Below are 18,607 nucleotides of genomic sequence, written 5' to 3' on the forward strand. Positions count from 1 at the left end.
ATTGAACTTTCTCTGAGTTTTGCCTATTAATTATATAAATTGCTTACTTGACTTCCTTAAAAAAGGTTAATTGATTATAATAAAAATGATTTAGGTAATAGCTATATTGGCATATCCGTTATGGAAAAATTTAATGCACTTCATTAAAAAGTAACAAAAATAAATAAATAAATATTTTTTATGGGATGATGTGAAACTCTCAAATATATTAATAATATGATTTTTTTAAAATTGTATTAAAATTTGAAAAAAGTAATTAATTAATTTAATAATTTTTCATACTCTTCATAAAAGTAACATTAAAACTTTTTAAAAGTAAGTTATTACCGAATCTTAAGGGCAGCCGTACTAATCCATTAATCATCGTAATAAAAAATTCAAACTTTTTTTTAATTTTTGGTCAGAAGAATTAAAAAAAGTCTTAATAAAAAACTCTCAACATTAAACTGATGCTATATACATACTCGTGCCATAAATATGATTCCTTTTCTAGTCCAATGTATGTAACGCTTCATACGAGGATTTGGACCACATAAAACGGCAACAGCCCACAGTGTCAACTAGCAATCAGTCCTAAAAATACTAGGTACCCGATTTTTACTGTTATTTGATTGAATTGGCATCTTTCACACCTTTGGTCTAAGGCAGGTTTTAGTCATGTAGACTCGGTTCTAACAGGTCTGGGACCGTAAGCCAGTGATGTCTCAGATTAGTGACTAGGAGGGACTCCATGTGTGTCACAATCACCAGCCCCAACAAAGTGGTCCCTCTCTCTATTATGTTGAAAAAAAAGTGCACGTACAGAGACTTGTCCTGTCCCTTCGCTTTTGAATTAAAACCCCAACAAACTAGACCAGACATACATTTATGTTGCTTGCTTATTATTGCCTTTCCAAATTACTGAACTTTCTGTGTGTTGTGTACTGATTTAACATCAAAAATCAAATGAACCATCACAGGGTTTTTTCTTTCTGTCACAGTTAATGTTTGTATTAAGAGTGACTGAGAGGGTGTTTTAGTTGTCAATCAAAGGCGTTGTTGAATTTTTTGTTTTTTTTTTTTTTGGTTGTTTGTTTTTGGGATATATGAAATGAGATATTGAGAAATGGAGCAGGGCCCATCTGGCGGTGAGGACCATAGGTGTAGGAGAAGAGGGACACCGAATTGGAGGTGTAGTGAGAGAGCCTTGGATGGTAAGGCTTTCTGTGAGAAGCATCATCTTTATGTGGTGCTGAGGAACAAGAAGAAGAAGATGGAGAAGGTTGCTCGTGAAATTGGTGGTGGAGGGGAAATGGGTTCTGAGAGAAAGAAGAGAAAAAGACAAAAACTTGAAGATATTTTGGGGAACCAAGAAGTGGGTCTTGGGGACGATAGTGTGCAAGAGTGGTTTGCTGGTGGTAGTGGTACTGCTGTGAGCGTTGGGGAAGAAATTGCAAGGCTGTTTGGTGAGGTCAGTGATGGAAATGGTGGTCTGGGTGGTCTTGAGGGTGAAAGTTTACAGCTTTGGCCTGGTGGGGATGGTCAAGCATTTGGTCAAGGTGTATGTGGAAATGGCGGTCAAGTTCTTGGTGGCGGTGGTGTTAGTGAAGGAATTCAAGGTGGGTATGGTGGTCTGGGACTTGATGGTGAAGCAATTCAGTTATGGGGTAGTGATGATGCTTGTAAAAATGGTGGTGGGGTCCCTGGTGGGCAGGGAATTCAGGTGGAGGGGTTTGGTGGGACTGCATGTGACATTGAAGGCCTGATTCTTGGTGGTGGTGGAGGAATTCAAGAGAGTTATGGTGGGAATATGAGTGGAATTGGTGGTCTTGAGGATTTTAATGGTAAAAAGGTTCAGCTTTGGAGCAGTGCAAATGTTTGTGAAAATAGTAGTGGGCTTTTTGGTGGTCAAGGAATTCATGGGGGTGGGTCTATGGAGAATGCTGGTGAAAATGATGGTCTGGGTTTTGGTACTGGAAGATTTCAAGACCTGTTTAGCAAGGTTACTGGTGAAACTCTTGTTGATGGAAGAATTCAAGCCCTTTTTGGTGAAACTAGCTGTGGAAATGATGGTCTGAGTTTTAGCGGTGAAGGCATCCAGTTTTGGTGTGAGGAAGCTGCATGTGCAAATCTTGATGGTAAAGGAGTCCAAGGTCTCTTTGGTGATAATGTATGTGTAAATGGAGGTGAAGTTGGAGTTGGAAATGGTGACAGGCAAGAGGTGGTAGAGTCAAGAGGAAAGCGTGGCCGTCCGAAGGGATCAAAGAATAAGAAGAAAAGTTTGGGTACAGAAGAATGTATTGAAGGGTTGAGTGGAGTTACTGGTGAAAATGGAGTTAGAGATGAGGTTAAGTCGGAGGCTAAGCAGGGTAGGCCAAAGGGTCCAAAGAATAAGAGGAAAAGTCTTGAGATGGACAAAAATGAGAGAATGCCTGGTCAAGAAACTGCTTGTATGACAGCTTTGGATAATGAGAGGCTGTTTCAAGAGGTTGAGAAGGATAAAGAATTGGCTGAAGAAGGAGCAATTTCTGTTAATGAAGTTAGGAATGAGATTGTTGAACCAAAGCCAAAGCGCGGCCGACCAAAGGGTTCAACGAACAAGTTAAAGAATCTTTCAGGTCAACAAAATCAGGGAGTGCCTAGTGAAATTATGAATAATAATTTCAGTGATATAGTTGTTTGGCCTACTGGTTTGGAGAATGAGATGCTGACTCCTGTTGGTGAAAAAGAGTGGAAATTGCCCATTGAAGCCACTCGTGATGGTGAAGATGGGGATGAGAATACCCAGCCAAAGTATAATCTTGGTCGACCAAAGGGTTCAAAGAACAAGAAGAAAAAATCAGAAGCTCAAGAAAATCAAGGAACCCCCGGCAATATTGTGGTTGTTAATGATGGTGGTGATAAAACTCTTTGCCCAATTGGTGGGGGGAATGAAGGTGGAACTGAGATTGTTCAGCAAAAGAAGAAGCTTGGTCGTCCAAAGGGTGCAAAGAATAAGAAGAAAAATACAGCAGGTCAAGAAAATGAAGAAATAGCTAGCAAAATGGTGGTTGCTAATAATGGCTTTGATGAAACTGTTTGGCCATTAGAATTGGAGTATGAGAGGCAAACTTTTATAGGTAAGGAAGATAGGGGATTGCATTTGGAAGCCACTAATGATAATGAAGGAGGAGATGAGATTGTGAGGCCAAATGATAAGCCTGGTCAACCAAAGGGTTTAAAGAATATGCAGAACATTCTTGCTGATAAAGAAAACCAGGGAATGCTCTGCAAAGGCAGTAATGATGGTAGTTGGGTTGAAACTCTTGGGCCAATTACAGTGAGTTATGAGAATGAGAGGCCTATTCTTGTAAGTGAAGAAGATAGGGGGATGCCAGTTGAAGCCACTGGTGGTAATGGAGGTGGAGGGACTGTCCAGCCAAAGAAAAGGCTAGGCCGACCAAAGGGTTCAAAGAATAAGAAGAAAATTGTTGCAGATCAAGAAAATGAGGGAGTGACTGGTGAAACCATGCACAGTAAAGATGGTGGCAGAGCTGAGACTATTTTGTCAATGGATTCTCAATATGAGAGGCCTACTTTTGTAGGTGAAGAAGATCAAGGGATGCTGTTTGAATCCACTGTTGGTGATGGAACTGCAAATGAGGTGATCCAGCCAAACGATAAGCTTAAAGGTTTAGAGAACATGAAGAAGCGAGGCCGACCGAAGGGTTCAAAGAAGAAGAGAACTATTATCATTGGTGAAGCTTTGAAAATAGCAAAGACGCGTCAAGCATTGAGGGATTCTGGTGATGTAGAGATAAAGTCTAATGAGTTAATATCAGAACCCAGCAGTGTTCTGAAAAGGCCTAGAGGGAGGCCCAGAAAATTCAAGAATAAAAAAAGAAACCCTGATGGCATTAGGGAGGGAAGATCAACTGAGGATGGATTGGAAAATTCAGGATTTTCAGTGAGTTACTCTGCATCCATCTCTTCTCTTTATTCTAAATATTTCTATTTAGCTTGTTGATGGTAAACAAATTAGAGGAACCAAGAAAGTTAGCGCTGTTACCATAATATTGAACTGTTTTTCTAGAATGTTACTGCCAAACTACTGTGACTTTCATGCTACGTTTTTATGATAAATTGGCATTCATAGAATTTTTTTTTTTTTTGGGTGATGGTAATGGTTAACATGTGAGCTGTTTTGGTTGCTTTCATGGTCTCCAGTAGCTCTGCAAGCTATAAGCTGATTGGCTCTGGAAGCAACCAATTTATATGGTAGTAGAAGTTCCCTGGTGTTCAGCACTGGTAGAAGTGCACTGATGTTACTTATTCAACACTCTAATTATACTGGCTCCACTATTATAAGCACACGTGAACTGCCAATTGTGAAAAGTATCAATGAGTTTAGAAGGTAGAGATCCAAGAGTTGTACATCATCAAACAGTCTATCCAATGCCCTGGCATATAAGTCTTCCCCCTTCCCCACCCACACCCCCTTCTTTGCTTGCGGCGCCATATTGTATCTGCAATATACAAGCCAAATGTATTGTGTACTGTTCTAATTGTTGCATCAATTGATTGTTGTTAAGAAACTAGTGTTAAATGTTTAACCAAATTCTCAATTGCATGCTGTTCTAACTAGGTTTTTGTTTTAGGATGATTCTAGTAAGAAAAATCAAAGGAGTTTACCGTGCCACCAGTGCTGGAGAAATAATACATGTGATATTGTTGTTTGTTCCAATTGCAAGAAGAGACGCTATTGCCACAAGTGCCTTGCAAAGTGGTAATAAGAACTTTCAAAGCTCTTTTAACACCCCTAGCTTTTAGATTCCAGTAGCCATATTGAAACTGATTCAGCTTCTTATGTTTATCAAAGGAGTAAATGGTTCATTTAGTTATGCAACAAAAAAAAGGATTTTTATAAGCTTACTATTTTTTAATGAACCTTGTTTGTATTTTGTTTCTGATGGTACTGTAAAATGAATGAAACAGGTATCCAGATAAATCAAGAGAAGATGTGGAGATTGCATGCCCTTTTTGTTGTGGTAATTGCAATTGTAGAGTATGCCTCAAGGAGGAATTAAATGTGATGGTTTGTGCCTTTCCGGTCTTTTCTGTTCCCTTTGCTGTGGTTCTGCAGGTCACATTTTATATGCAAATAAGTATTTGGTTTTGGCAGGTTGGACATGAACAAGAAGATATGGATACCAATGCCAAATTGCAAAAATTTCTTTATTTGCTATACAAAACTCTGCCTCTTCTCAGGCATATTCAACAGGAGCAGAGCTCTGAATTAGATATTGAAGCCAGCATACATGGTATTGCACTTTGATACAATAATTGGTCTGTATTTCTTCAATAGATAGATGACTCAGGAAGCCCAAAATTTTGTTTCTCCTTGTTCATAGGTGTCAAAATTATGGAGGAGGATATTTCCAGATCTGTACTTGATGATGATGATCGAGTGTATTGGTACCATCTCATGCTCCTTGATGACTGAAACTAAATAGTTTGTTATTCATGAGTTCAACTTTTGGTATCTCCAGTTGCATATTTATTTTGACTTTGGTATGTTTATGTATTGAAAGAGTTGGAATACCTGGGAAAATAATAGTTTTATATTTAGTAATTTGAAGTTCCACACTTCCACTTACTGTACAGGGGCAGATATTGCTTGAGCCTGACTGGTGACAAGTTCTATTGGAATTCTTTGGCTTTCAAGCTCAGTACTAAAGGAACTAACTGAAAAGAGTGTTTGCCTATATATATTCTTTTTTGGATAAGTATATATATAGATTTTCAATATTTGGAATTTACACATTGGATATAGATAGATTATATCTTATAGAAAAGTAAATCAAACCCTTACAAAAGTTCTACCATGAACAGATTGTATCTACTGGGCAAATATAGGTTTGATCAAGATGTGTTTCTCCAATCAATGCTTCTGTGCCCTATATGAATTAAATGATACATAAAATGGTGGTATCAAGATAGAGGCCATCTTCAAGAGCCATTTTATTTAGGATTTTTCTTATTTCATATTAATTAGAGGATTAATTTTAAATATTTTTAAACTTATTTTCATCCTTCCCTGTGCTTTGTTTAACTTGTCTATGCATGAGTTTTGCCAAGTTGTTTGCATGCACAGTCTGTGCATTAGTTGCACCCCCTTGTTTGGCACCTTCTTACTTATCCTTTTCAATGTATCCAAATTAGTGTTGTTTATTGGAATTCTGATATGTCAGATGTCAAGCATGAATTTGCGAAGAAACATATTAAACAAGTAGTTTTTCACTGTCAAGAAATCACATCACTTGTTATAATTCCTCTCTTTGTGGTCAAGATTTGGAGGTTACAAGTTATTTTATCCATCATCATTGATTATTCTCTCTATACTGACATTGGCAACTGTGCCTTCTGTATTCGGAGTCTCAAGGCCAAGGTCTATCAATTTTAGTTGGATCTGCATTCAAAATGCATTGAAACTTCTGCATCTATGATTTCTCTGTTCATAGTGATACAAATTTGTAATTGTGCACGTACACTTGTTTAACAGTGACAACTGCAATACATCTATTGTCAATATCCACCGAAGCTGCTCCAATCCTGATTGCTCTTATGATCTCTGTCTCACTTGTTGCCAAGAACTAAGAAAAGGATTTCAGCATGGAGGTGATGAAACAGAATCTTCCCACCAACAAGGACTGTGTGATCAAAATACAGAATTGAATGGTCAGACTGCAAATGGAAAGATATTTGGTTGGGACAGCCATATGGACCTTCCCATAAATGAGAGCATGGCTGACATGTCTTTTAATGTTCCTGATTGGAATGCAGAGGTTGACGGTAGGATTCCTTGCCCCCCAAAAGTGCGAGGAGGTTGTGGTAGGGAGATGCTTGTACTGAAACGCATATTTGAAGCAGATTGGGTTGACAATTTGATTAAGAGTGCAGAGGACCTAATTGTCAAGTATCAGCCACCAGATAATGATTTTTCTCAAGGATGTTCTTTGTGTGATCCTATGAATATTGCTCAAAATGGAGCAAGAGATTCTGAAGTAAGGTGGGCAGCTTATAGGGAGAGTAGTCATGATAACTTTCTCTATTGTCCAAATGCGGTTCATTTGGAGGATAATGACTTTGAACATTTTCAAATGCATTGGATGCAAGGTGAACCTGTCATAGTTAGAAATGTACTTGAAAAGGGTTCTGGTCTTAGTTGGGAACCAATGGTCATGTGGAGGGCATTTATTGGGGCAAAAAAGATATTAAAAGAGGAGGTAGCGAAGTTTAAAGCTATTGATTGCTTAGATTGGTGTGAGGTATGTGTTCACTCATTAATGTTGAAATTTCATTTCACTACTTTTCTAATTACTTGATTTTCTCCCCCTCCCCCCCTCTTCTCTTGTATGATATTTAGATTTCTTCAATTTTTCTTTGTAATGTGATCATCTCAAATTGTGTTTATTTTCTCTAGTGAATGCACCTTTACATGGATGATAGCTTCTAATCTAGATATTGGGCTCCATTTGTTTCAGCGTAAATTGTAAAATGTCAAAGACTAGATCTGATATTTTTGTTTCAGAACCCAAGTAAAATTGTCAAATAACATCAAATCTAATATGGTTGTGGTATGTACCTATTCTGACCAATTTAATTACTCACTTGACCATATGAAATACTTAGCATACTAAAAGGGTTAATTGTTTAAGTTGCAACTGCAGGGCCTGTTATAAACTTGAAAAATTAATTTTTTTTGTTGTTGTGATGCAATTTAAATTCAACTGAAATCAATTGCTGATAAGCTCAAGGTCAACTAACTCCTCCTCCCCTTATAAGTGCTAGCTGGAGGGCAAGGTTGTGGGTCCAAGACCCATCAGGTGCATGTGTAACTTACCAAAAAATAAAATAAAATATAGGAGTTCAGCCAGAACTATTCTTGTTTCCATGTTCATGTGAATTGAAAAGGTTAACAGTTTTCTATTTTGCAAGGTTTTCTCAATTTACCAGAATGTGCTATATATTACAATATCTTGGTCTGTCAACCTAACTTTAGATTAAGGATTTCCTATACTGGCTTGAGGTGCCTTAATTAGAGCTCACTAGTATGTAAGGTAGTCAACTAAGTGAAGATTCTCTTCCTATCTTATGGGAAAAGAGAAATCCAATAAATTTCTACCTGATGAGATGATGATTAGGAGTGTTCAGCTCGTAACATGTAAGGCAATTTTTCTTGCATGTTGCACTTGCATATTTCAGCCAATGTTACCAGCTATTCTGGCATGCAGTTGGCTTATATTTCTGTCGAAAATGTTTTCTCACATATTAAGTAGTGAAATTTATCTTCTGTATTGGTTCTGCAGGTTGAGATTAATATCTTCCAGTTTTTCAAGGGTTACCTACATGGCCGTAGTTACAGGAATGGGTGGCCAGAGATGTTGAAGCTGAAGGATTGGCCTGCATCAAATTCTTTTGAGGAGTGTCTGCCCAGACATGGTGCTGAATTTGTTGCGATGCTTCCCTTCTGTGACTATACAAATCCTAGATCTGGTCTCCTGAATCTAGCTACAAAACTTCCTGCTGTTTTGAAGCCAGACCTGGGACCCAAAACATATATTGCTTATGGATCTTTAGAAGAGCTTGGTAGAGGTGATTCAGTGACAAAACTACATTGCGACATTTCCGATGCGGTATGCAATAACTTTGGAGATTTTGTGCTCAATTTTTATGTTCACAGATTGTTTCTTTTTAACTTTTTCTGAAGTCCACATCACCTTATTATTACGCTCTTTGCCTCCTTCACCTTCAATGTAGTTAACCAATTGAATTATCATGTCCTTAAATGCAATGCATTTCCTCAATGAAGTTGGTTTCCTGAAGCACACACATGAATGATACAGAATATAGCAGAAAACTTGGACTTTGAACAACTTATGCTACTGATAACAAGGATTTTTCTTTTTTGTTTTTTGTTGAGGATCCATAGCTGATCCCAAAAAATTTGGGACTAAGGCTTGGTTTTTGTAATCATTTGTGGGTTTCACTCTCATATCCAGTCAGGAATAAGCATGTTATTGCAAATTTCATTTGAGAAGCCAGTTGTGCTTTCATTGTATAGTGATAGTTTTTTAGATTGTTCAATGTGTTTGCACTTAATCTAATGTTGATTTCATTGTCATTGATTAGGTCTTTAGTGAAGTAGTAGTAGGTTGGTTTCTGCTGCGTATAACTCTCAAGGGCCTTGACACCTTGTCTGCTTTTTTGTTTTGTGATCAACCCAAACCCTCCTCTTTTTCCAGCCATCCCCCTTTTATCTGCTTCAGGTGATGGAATGAACTATTATGGTCTACATGTTATCACCTGGTGTTTTACTACCTTCATTTGACCCTGGTTAGATATGCATAATTAAATTTATATTTTTCTCGTAGAGATTTCCAGATATTGCGTATTTTTAAACAATGTCACTGGCATTGTATGCTTATTCCTTACTCTTGTTTATTGTACTCTCTCTTATATATAATACTTATATCACTTTTAGTTTCTTAGTTGTCAGAGATTTTGCAATCATATTTTTTGTAGGATGTCTATAGGTTTTAAAATATGCTTCTTGTATCATGTCTATTAAAAGCCTTTCTGATTTCATGAATGTCATTGTAACATTATCATTTCTGTTTAGGTTAATGTATTGACCCACACAACAGAAGTAAAGATTCCTCCAAGACAGCGTAAATTCATAACCAAATTAAAGAAGAAATATGAAGCTGAAGATTTGCATAAGCCTTGTGATGGTACACACAAGTTCCCTAGTACATCTGGAAGAAAGCGACGAAAAAGATCTCGCAAAGGTAACAGAAAAGTTCATGGGTATTCTGAAAAGGCTGACATTATTGAAAGTGACTCTTGCTTGCTGGAAAGGCCAAATATAGAGGAAGGAACACTGGATGAACAACAAAATAAATCCTTGGATTTTGGAAGTCCTTCTCCAGAAAGTTTACTGATTGTTAATTCACAGAGCGATTCAGTTGGAGATTTTCATAAAAGGGTTCAGAAGTTTGATCTTCATATGTGTGATTCTAGCTCTTCTTTGCTGGGAGGGAATTGTGATAGGGCATGTGATATGGTTAAGGACAAGGTTGAATTGATAAAGCGCTTGTCACCATGCAATGGTCTTGCTAAAGATACCTTGTTATGTGAAAGAATGGAGCTCGAACAAAGCACTCAAAACAACTATGAAAAAGAAAAAGCTTTAGGTTTGAAGGTAAAATTTGATGAGTTTTGCTCTCTCAAAAATCAGCCTGACACATGCACCAGCGTAGTTGACTTGAATTCATCCATTGTGCCTACTTGCATAACTGGGGACTTTAAAACAAATGTGACTGAACAACCTAAATTTAAAGGATCCTGCATTTGCCAATGCAAGAATGTCAAGGAGAACTTTTCACCTGATGCGATAATTGCTGGTACCAACCATACTGCCACTATTGAAATTAGTTGTGCCAGATGCAAAATTCCTGCAATTGAAGACGTTAGTGCTGATCTGCTTGATGCCCAGAGTGAAATGGTTGAAACTGATAAACACGTGCCTTCAAGTTCGACAGTGACAAGGACGATGACAAATTGGAATGGTTCTGTGGAGGTGACATTTGCAGGCAGCCATACAGATGGTACAAAGTCAGACCCAGTTCAGATAGCTGTAGATCCCAACTCCTGTGCAAAAAGTTGGGAAGTTTCTGATGTCCCTTTATCTAAAGAGCAGCTCTCAGGCCCTCACCGTCCTGTAAGTGGAACTGCTGCTGGGTGTAGCTTCACCTTGTCAGATGGGGTTGCTACAGGCCTCAACTGTCCTGCTACTGAAGAATTTTGGTCTACTTATGAAGGTGATGCTAAAGATGTAAGAGTTGAAAGAGATTCAGGTAATCTAAAACATTTTCAGCCTTCAAGTACAATGGCAGAACTTAAGCCTGTCAAGGGGGAATACTCTTCTGGTGCAACAGTTTCAGGCAATATAAATAACAACTTAGAGCCAACCAAACCAGAAATAAGTTCCACCAGAGATCCCCTTCAAAACAAAGATATTTCAGAGGTTGCATATGGATGTGCTGTATGGGACATTTTCCGTAGGCAGGATGTACCCAAGTTAATTGAGTACTTACGGAAGCATCACAAAGAATTCTGCCACATCAGCAATCTTCCTGTAAATTCTGTGAGTGTTACTTCCTAACCATGTTGGCTATATTATTTAGAGTGGTAGTAGTTTAAGTTGATGTGCTTGATTTGCACTTGCTTCAGGTTATTCATCCTATTCACGACCAAACCCTTTATCTGAACGAGAAGCATAAAAAGCAGCTGAAGGAAGAGTTTGGTAAGAAATTTTGTTTTGTCAACTAGTTAAAATTATAATATGGACAAGGCACACATTGTTATGTAACGATGAATTGTATTCAGGTGTTGAACCATGGACATTTGAGCAACACCTTGGCGAGGCCGTGTTCATTCCTGCAGGATGCCCACATCAAGTGAGGAATAGACAGGTGCAATTCTCTTCAAATCAAATATTTGATTTCATCATGAGCTAGTCTTTTAGCATCACTAGAATATCTGTTTTTCCTTTCCTTACATGATTTTGAAGCATAGCTCAGTATATTATGATCTTGGTTACCCAGTTTTATTGAACTAATTTTGAATGTCTTTTTGGTCCTGTTATGGGAGTAAATCCACTGAAGGTGATGCTCTTGCATAAACAATACTCTAAATCCATGATCTTTTATAGTAGTAACAATGTACACATAAATATTTTGGAAGAAAAATAGGGGGGTTAAGATTAAGAAGGTTTGAAACAAGTTTTAGTGGGGCTGCAAGAGACCTATCCTTTTTTTACTAGAAAGTGAGGAAATCCCTCACTTATCCAGAAACAAGTAGAAGAGGCATCCATAATGAAATCTATGCCTCATTGAGATTAGAGTTCATAGTTTTCTATGCTATAGTTCCCTCTTGTTTTGTTTGTTCAAAAGAAATCTTCATGGATAGATTTCTTGCAGATTAATTCAAAATTGTAATTGATGACATGAAATACATAAAATCTCACAAACCATTTCAGATAGTATATTAAGCTTTTTTATTTTATCTTCATTTATGTGCTATATCAAGTTTAACACTATCTCATGATCTGTTCTAGTCATGCATAAAAGTGGCCCTTGACTTTGTTTCCCCTGAGAACGTTCAAGAATGCATCCGGCTGACAGAAGAGTTTCGTCTACTCCCAAAAACGCATAGATCTAAAGAAGATAAATTGGAGGTACATCTTACTTCAATCAATTCCTGTGGCAACTCATTACTTGGCTTTTGCATTCCTAGTAATTTGATTCTTTTAGCAGTACCCTTAAAGCATAAGGTAGATGTCATGGCCATGCAATTGTAATTTGTTTTTAATAAATCTTACAGAACTTTATCCAATAAAAAATGTCTTCTAATTTTTCATCTAGCATGCAATGTCATGTATGAAAATGTTTATTAACATGTTTACCCCCATATATGACTTTTTCTGGTTATCCCCTTATTCGTATTTTTCAAGCTTATATAACATTTTCCTTTTCTTACCAAACATCTTTGTTTCAGGATCTCTAAGAGAAAGTTTTGCTGCCTTTTATCCCTTTTTAATTTTTTTTTTTTTAAAGTACTTTGTAGGACCAACTGCTGCTTATATCCTTATACTTTTCTAACGCTCCAGAGATTTCTTTGCTTGTAGGTTAAGAAGATGGCACTATATGCAGTTTCTAATGCTGTAAGTGAAGCCAAAAATCTAATGTCCAAAATTGAGTAAGTACTCTTGAATTCAACACTTGCTTCTAACAACTTTTACTTTTAGAGTACCATGTATTACTGGGTGTAAATAAAATTGGTAGAGGACCAAGAAATTATAAAAGAAAAGGTCATGAAATTATCATAATTTGTTCAGATCTATAGTAAGGGTGAAACCATATTTCTTATTCTTAGCTTTCGGCCGATATATGGCAACAATCGTATTGGAAGAAGAAATGCTAAGGACAAAGGCTTCACCTGAAGATTAAGGGTGACCTGATTAGAGAATCAAAAAATAGATTCAGAAAGTGTTTAGTTAAGTGAAACATGGATTAGGTTTGTTGTGATGCCAACGATTTTATCATATATGTATATTGATGCCATATTGTCAAGATTGTTGTAATCTACATATACCCTTTTCTTGGCTTTTGATGGTTCTTAATGACCTTGCAGTTCATCAAATGGAGACAAGAAAGCCTAGGAGCATCCATTTTAATTGATGGCTCTCATGAAGAAAAAAGCCTTAACTGTAAAGAAAGTAGTTGCTGAATAGTATGTTGAATCCTGAATGTCTTCGGGACATTTTTGTTTTAGAATAGTTTGGGGTCGTCAATGATGTCTTACTTACTCAACTATTGATTCTATTATCTTTAGTCCTGAAGATTACTCTAGGCCTACATGTTAGTTTGCCAGGAGTGTACAGAATAAATTTTTGAATGTTACTTGGCTTGCATGTTGCGACCCTAACTAGTCTATTGAGAATTGATAGCCGACCCCAAAATTTAGGGATTATGGCTTGGTTGTTTTTGTGATACTAAGCCTGCATGTTAGCAATAACCTTGCTGCCCTTCAGGAAAGAACTACTTTTGGCCAATGATGTTTAATGGGAATAGTATGAAAGCCATTTGGATGTTTATGCTTGAAGCAAGACTATAGTTTCGGCTGGTATTCATGGCTCTCAAAGACTATAGTTTTAGAGGGTTTCTTAAAAGTACATCTGTACTTTTATACATTTTTAAATGATTAAAAATAAAAACAACAATTTAAAATTAAAGAATATTGTGGAGTTGAAATTGTCAGAGTGAAAAACAAAAGTAATAGATAGGTAGTTATCTTTTAAAATTAAATGATCTTCATACTATAATAAGAGGTTTAACCGTGCGAGTACCACGGATTCCGTTTATTCAACTTTCTTCTTGTTGAATAAGAGACAAGGGGACTTAGGTTTGAAACATGCCATCAACAAAATCTAATTAGTGCGTCTTAACTTGATAATAAAAAACAATTATCGTGTAGCAGATGTTATACATTTAAATCCTATTGTATCTATCCAAAAAAGAAAGAAAAAAATGGAAGTACTTTTGGTCTTAAAGTTTAGTACTATTTTTATTTTGACCCTTTACATTTCAAAAAATTTTATTTTGGCCTTTTGTGTTTGCTTCCATTTTCATAAAGGCCTTATCGTTCATTTTGTTAGTTATCTGATGGTAAAATGCTAGATAATTGGTGTCTATTAAGCTATGTCATCCATAGATATCACTAGATTACTAATGAAAGTGGATGACATGGCAAATATAAAAACAAAATAAAACATGAAAGTTTAAAATAAAAATTTGACGAGTAAAGGGTCCAAAGTGTACTGTAGTAAAAAAAAAAACCATTATAAAAGTAATCAAAATAGACATTTAATATATATATATATATATATTTTTTTTAAGCACGTTGGAACATGCACATAATAAATAAATAAATTAAAAAACTATACATTTTTAAGCACGTTTCATATTAGGTTTCAAATTACGTATAATCCTGACAATATTTTAAGGTTCACATATGTAAAAGAGATCATCCATCAAGACAATATGGCATGGACAAGCCTACTTGGCATGAATGACTTTCTCACTTGAATGTGACCTAGTCATCTCTATGTAACTCGAGCCCTTCGAATGAAATGATGATTCGATGGTCTAATGAACTTGCTCATGAAGCTCAAGCACAAACACAGAACTCCATAATGTGGAGCTCGTATTGACTACTACTAAAGAAAATGTGAAAATTGAAACCCATAGTCTTTATTCACAAGAGTCGATGACCATAAACTTGAATATCTTGCCTACAAAGAGGGTAAGAGGTTGTTTGGTTTCACCAGTTTTCATCACTCGTTACTCATTTTTTATGGGTCCCAAGCCTAAGATGTGTGTTTAGCTATGTTTTCATTTTCAGTTCTCATCACTCAAAACCCAACAAAATGAGTGATGAGTGAGTGAAAATGAAAACAAGATTTATGTGTTTCCGAGTGATGAAAATAGAGTGGTGGTGGCAATGTTGTAATTCCACTCATTTGAGCCATAACTAAGCCACTAAGGCGATGACTATAATTAAGGAGTAATATACATCATCGACAAGTTTATAAATTCAATAAATTTTTAACTAGAGTAAGGTTTGAGCAATCTACACACTTAAAAAAGGTTTTTCTCTAGTGAGATCATGCATCGGAGACCTTAAGCCAATGCTACCAAAACTGGTTCATAGGCATGTATTGGAGGATGGTACGTGTGAGGAGTGTGGCATAAATTTTGAGTCTTTGTTTCATTCATCTTGGGAATGCCCAAAAGCCTAAAAGCCTGTGAGACTTGGATGGCTCCAAAACTCTTTCATTTTGTGTCTTCAGTACAATTTCGTAGCTTCATGGATTTATTGTGGTTTGTGTTGATGGAGGAGAGGTGGCAAGATGAGAGGTTTTGAGCGGACTAACCTTCTTCAGCCTTTCTATGTAGTAAGTTAGACACGGTTTGAAACAATTTTAGAAAATAGCATCTCGAGTTTCAGAAACTCGAGATCCACATTATAACTCGAGTTCAAAAGACTCGAGTTGCGATTGTGAAAATGCCACTTAGATCTCGAGTCTTTAAAACTCGATTTCCATGAAAAAAATTTCACTTATAGTGGCGTTTTTAAACCTTACAGTGACGTTTTAAAGCCCTATAGCGGCGTTTTTCTGCAAAAATTTTTTATAAGTACAGGTTTAGGGGGTCCTATAGTGGCGTTTTTAAGACCTATAGTGACGTTTTACAGACCTATAGCAGCGTTTTTTCTCAATTAATGGAAATCGAGTTTTTAAAACTCGATTTTTAGCCTGATTTTTTTTCCACTTTAACTTAATTCACTTACAAATCGAGACTTAAAAACTCGAGTTTTACCTTGGAACTCGAGTTTTAGACACTCGAGATGCTAGTTTTCAAAATTGTTTTGAAATGTGACAATTAACTAAATTTTTTAATATTTATTGTTATTTACAAAAAAAATTCGGCAAGATGAAGATTCAACTTTGGCTATTACTTTGGTTAGGGCTCTTTGGACTAATAAGAATGATGTTTGCCATGGTGGTTTGAAAAAGAATGGAAAACAAAATTTTCATTGGTGTACACAATATTTTGATAAGTACTAGGTTGCCACAGCTATTCAAATTAAATGTAATCAGCCTTTGGAGTCGAAATGGGTGCCTCTAGTTGATCTAGTCTACAAGGTTAATGTGGATGGGGTGGTTTTCTCAAGTCAGAAACAAGCTAGGATAGAAGTGATTATAAGAGATAGCTAAGGGAATTTCATTGCTGGTCTGAGCAAGAAGCTGAATGCACCTTTGGGAGCCATTGAAGCCGAAGCCAAAGCTTTTGAAGAGGGTATTGTTTTTGTTGGTGAAGTAGGCATTCAGAACTTTGTGGTAGAGGGTGATTGTTTTGCAATTGTTTAGGCTCTTCGTGATGTTTCTTCAGCACCTTCGTCAGTTGCTCCTCTGGTATATGAAATGATAGATGCAACCTATGGGTCACAATGTGTAAAATTTCCCATGTTCGATGGCAAGGCAATAGGCCTGCCCATCTTTAAGCTAAAAATGTTTTAGACATTGGTGATTATGTTGCTTGGATTGAAGAAAGTTTTTGTTTTCTTGAACAAACTCTTCTTCATTATATATTATCATCCTCTATTTGTGTTTAATGAAGTTTATGTCTTTTATCCCAAAAAAAAAAAAAAAAAAAAGAACTTTATTCAATGCCTAAGAACATGTGAAATGTGAACCTAGATTGTCTTCTAAGACAAGTTGCCGAACAAGACAAAGATAAAAATCTATAATCCTAAACACTGCAAAAGAAAAATATAAAATCTTGCTTATTTGATATGATCTGCACTGTGCAAAAAGTTGGGACTGCCATTTGCCACGTCAAAGCTACATATGGGCCTCCCATTCCCATATGCTAGACTCCAATGACGTCGCTTTATAGATCAGCCCACTGATTCACCAAAATTGATAGATTATAGAGAATTCTCAAAATGATTCCTCAAAAAAAAAAAAATAATAATAATAATTTGGGTATTTTTATATTAAAGAAAAAAAAAACTGTATTTGGATATTTTCATGATTTTTTTTTTTTTTTTTGGGTGTCTTTTTTCTCTCTAATCCCTATGTACCTAGTACAAAATTTGCCAACCATACATGATAATCCCAAAATCTAAGACAAACCCATTTCAATTCGGCTCCGATTCTATCCAACCCATCTCACAAGATTTCCTTTTGACCAATTCTATGACCCCCAATATTCTATTTCTGACAGCTTAAAAACTTTCTCTCATTTTCCTTCACTTTCCCGGGAAAATAAAATTTTATTTTTTCCAACATCCTAATTATGGCCGCAGCTCTTAGATCCAAACCCTACAAGGAAACGACGTCGTTGACGGTCTCTCAGTTCCGGTACTTCCTACTGAACTACATGCACGACGGTCGTATCGGCACGGCAGCTGGTTCTCAGTGTGCGAATCGTACGAAGTGGGACGACCCTTACATGAACACCCCTTATCACTTCACTTCCTTCAAGCCCGTGTCTTTGCGCGGCGAGTTCATCGAAAAGGGTACCCAATTCTCCGATTTCAGTCGGAGATTCACTCAGCTTGACAAGAATTGGAGCAATAGGTGTGGTGCTAATGCTACTGTGTTGAGCTCTGATGGGGGGGACCCGAGGGAGGTGTGGTCTGGAGATGGGATTGTGATACGGTCGGGCAATTCGAGCATGCATGTGGTTCGTGGTGGCGGTGGAGGTGGCGGCGGCGGCGGTGCGAGTGGCGGCTCAGGCGGTGGTGGGTTCGGGTCGAATTCGAAGGATGAGGCTTGGGGAGGGTCTAATTTGGGTAATAGTTTTCCCACGCCAAAGGAGATTTGTAAGGGGCTTGACAAGTTTGTAATTGGGCAGGAGAGGGCTAAGAAGGTGAATTGAATTTTGTTTACATTTAGTTTTTATTTTGTATGGATTTTATGGTTTTTCAATGGAGGAAGTGCATTTTGAGTACTCTAGCTCTTTTGGTTTATGCTAAAAAATAGTGTCTTTATGATGATTGTTCTCTATCTCTTGTATGTATAGTCAATATGAAAAAATGTTGGAGTTTGAGATTTTGAAATGAAATGCAGTTCTGTGTGCTTTTAATACAAGTGATGGTATTCTTTTCTTTTGAGTCTCGTGGTTCTGTTGGGTGTAGTGATATTTATGTGGTGATTTTGTTTACTAGATTTTTGTGGAGCTTTCTGTGATTGCTTCTTTGTGGAGTGGCTTTGATTTCATGTATGTATTTTAAGAAAAAGATAGTGTTGATATAGTTGCCAGCAATTTTCAAGTGGATAGATCCAAAGGATTATTTCTGTATTTTTAGAAGTGTGTGTGATAAGTCACTTATATTTATATTGCGATGATCGATGTCATGTGGTCTTGATTGCATATTCAGTGGTAGTATTGTGTTAATGCGGAGCAATTTTCTGTTTTCACAGTTCTACTAACTTTATTGCTTGAATACAGGTGCT

At 36.8% G+C, this 18,607-nt stretch overlaps 2 protein-coding genes across 4 annotated transcripts; both read left to right on the top strand.

The window, feature by feature from the left end:
- Positions 1-844: 844 nt before the first annotated feature.
- LOC115960701 lies at positions 845-13,678 on the top strand. Of its 3 annotated transcripts, none has more exons than XR_004085225.1 (14): positions 845-3,925; positions 4,617-4,744; positions 4,954-5,053; positions 5,141-5,279; positions 5,370-5,433; positions 6,521-7,286; positions 8,328-8,654; positions 9,641-11,167; positions 11,254-11,326; positions 11,410-11,495; positions 12,140-12,259; positions 12,710-12,780; positions 12,958-13,098; positions 13,216-13,678. XR_004085225.1 is itself a non-coding variant. In XM_031079673.1 (13 exons), the coding sequence occupies exons 1-13, from the start codon at positions 1,106-1,108 to the stop codon at positions 13,241-13,243; spliced, it is 6,249 nt and encodes a 2,082-aa protein (XP_030935533.1). In that variant the 5' UTR covers positions 846-1,105; the 3' UTR covers positions 13,244-13,599. The 3 variants fall into 3 exon arrangements, 1 of the variants encoding a protein (XP_030935533.1); XR_004085226.1 differs by having other exon boundaries at positions 4,954-5,047; XM_031079673.1 differs by lacking the exon at positions 12,958-13,098 and having other exon boundaries at positions 846-3,925; positions 13,216-13,599.
- Positions 13,679-17,175: 3,497 nt separating this feature from the next.
- LOC115960454 (CLP protease regulatory subunit CLPX1, mitochondrial-like) lies at positions 17,176-18,075 on the top strand. The gene has a single exon (XM_031079374.1). The coding sequence runs from the start codon at positions 17,445-17,447 to the stop codon at positions 18,027-18,029; it is 585 nt and encodes a 194-aa protein (XP_030935234.1). The 5' UTR covers positions 17,176-17,444; the 3' UTR covers positions 18,030-18,075.
- Positions 18,076-18,607: the final 532 nt, after the last annotated feature.

Source organism: Quercus lobata, chromosome 9, assembly GCF_001633185.2.
Source record: "Quercus lobata isolate SW786 chromosome 9, ValleyOak3.0 Primary Assembly, whole genome shotgun sequence".
Taxonomy (NCBI): Eukaryota; Viridiplantae; Streptophyta; class Magnoliopsida; order Fagales; family Fagaceae; genus Quercus; species Quercus lobata.

Excerpts from the sequence above, each read along its gene's own strand:
- LOC115960701 (XM_031079673.1), top strand. The coding sequence starts at position 1,106 with ATGGAGCAGGGCCCATCTGGCGGTGAGGACCATAGGTGTAGGAGAAGA. Across the intron at positions 5,434-6,520 it reads GATGATGATCGAGTGTATTG|TGACAACTGCAATACATCTA; the intron begins GTACCATCTCAT and ends CTTGTTTAACAG. Across the intron at positions 11,496-12,139 it reads ATCAAGTGAGGAATAGACAG|TCATGCATAAAAGTGGCCCT; the intron begins GTGCAATTCTCT and ends GATCTGTTCTAG.
- LOC115960454 (XM_031079374.1), top strand. The coding sequence starts at position 17,445 with ATGGCCGCAGCTCTTAGATCCAAACCCTACAAGGAAACGACGTCGTTG.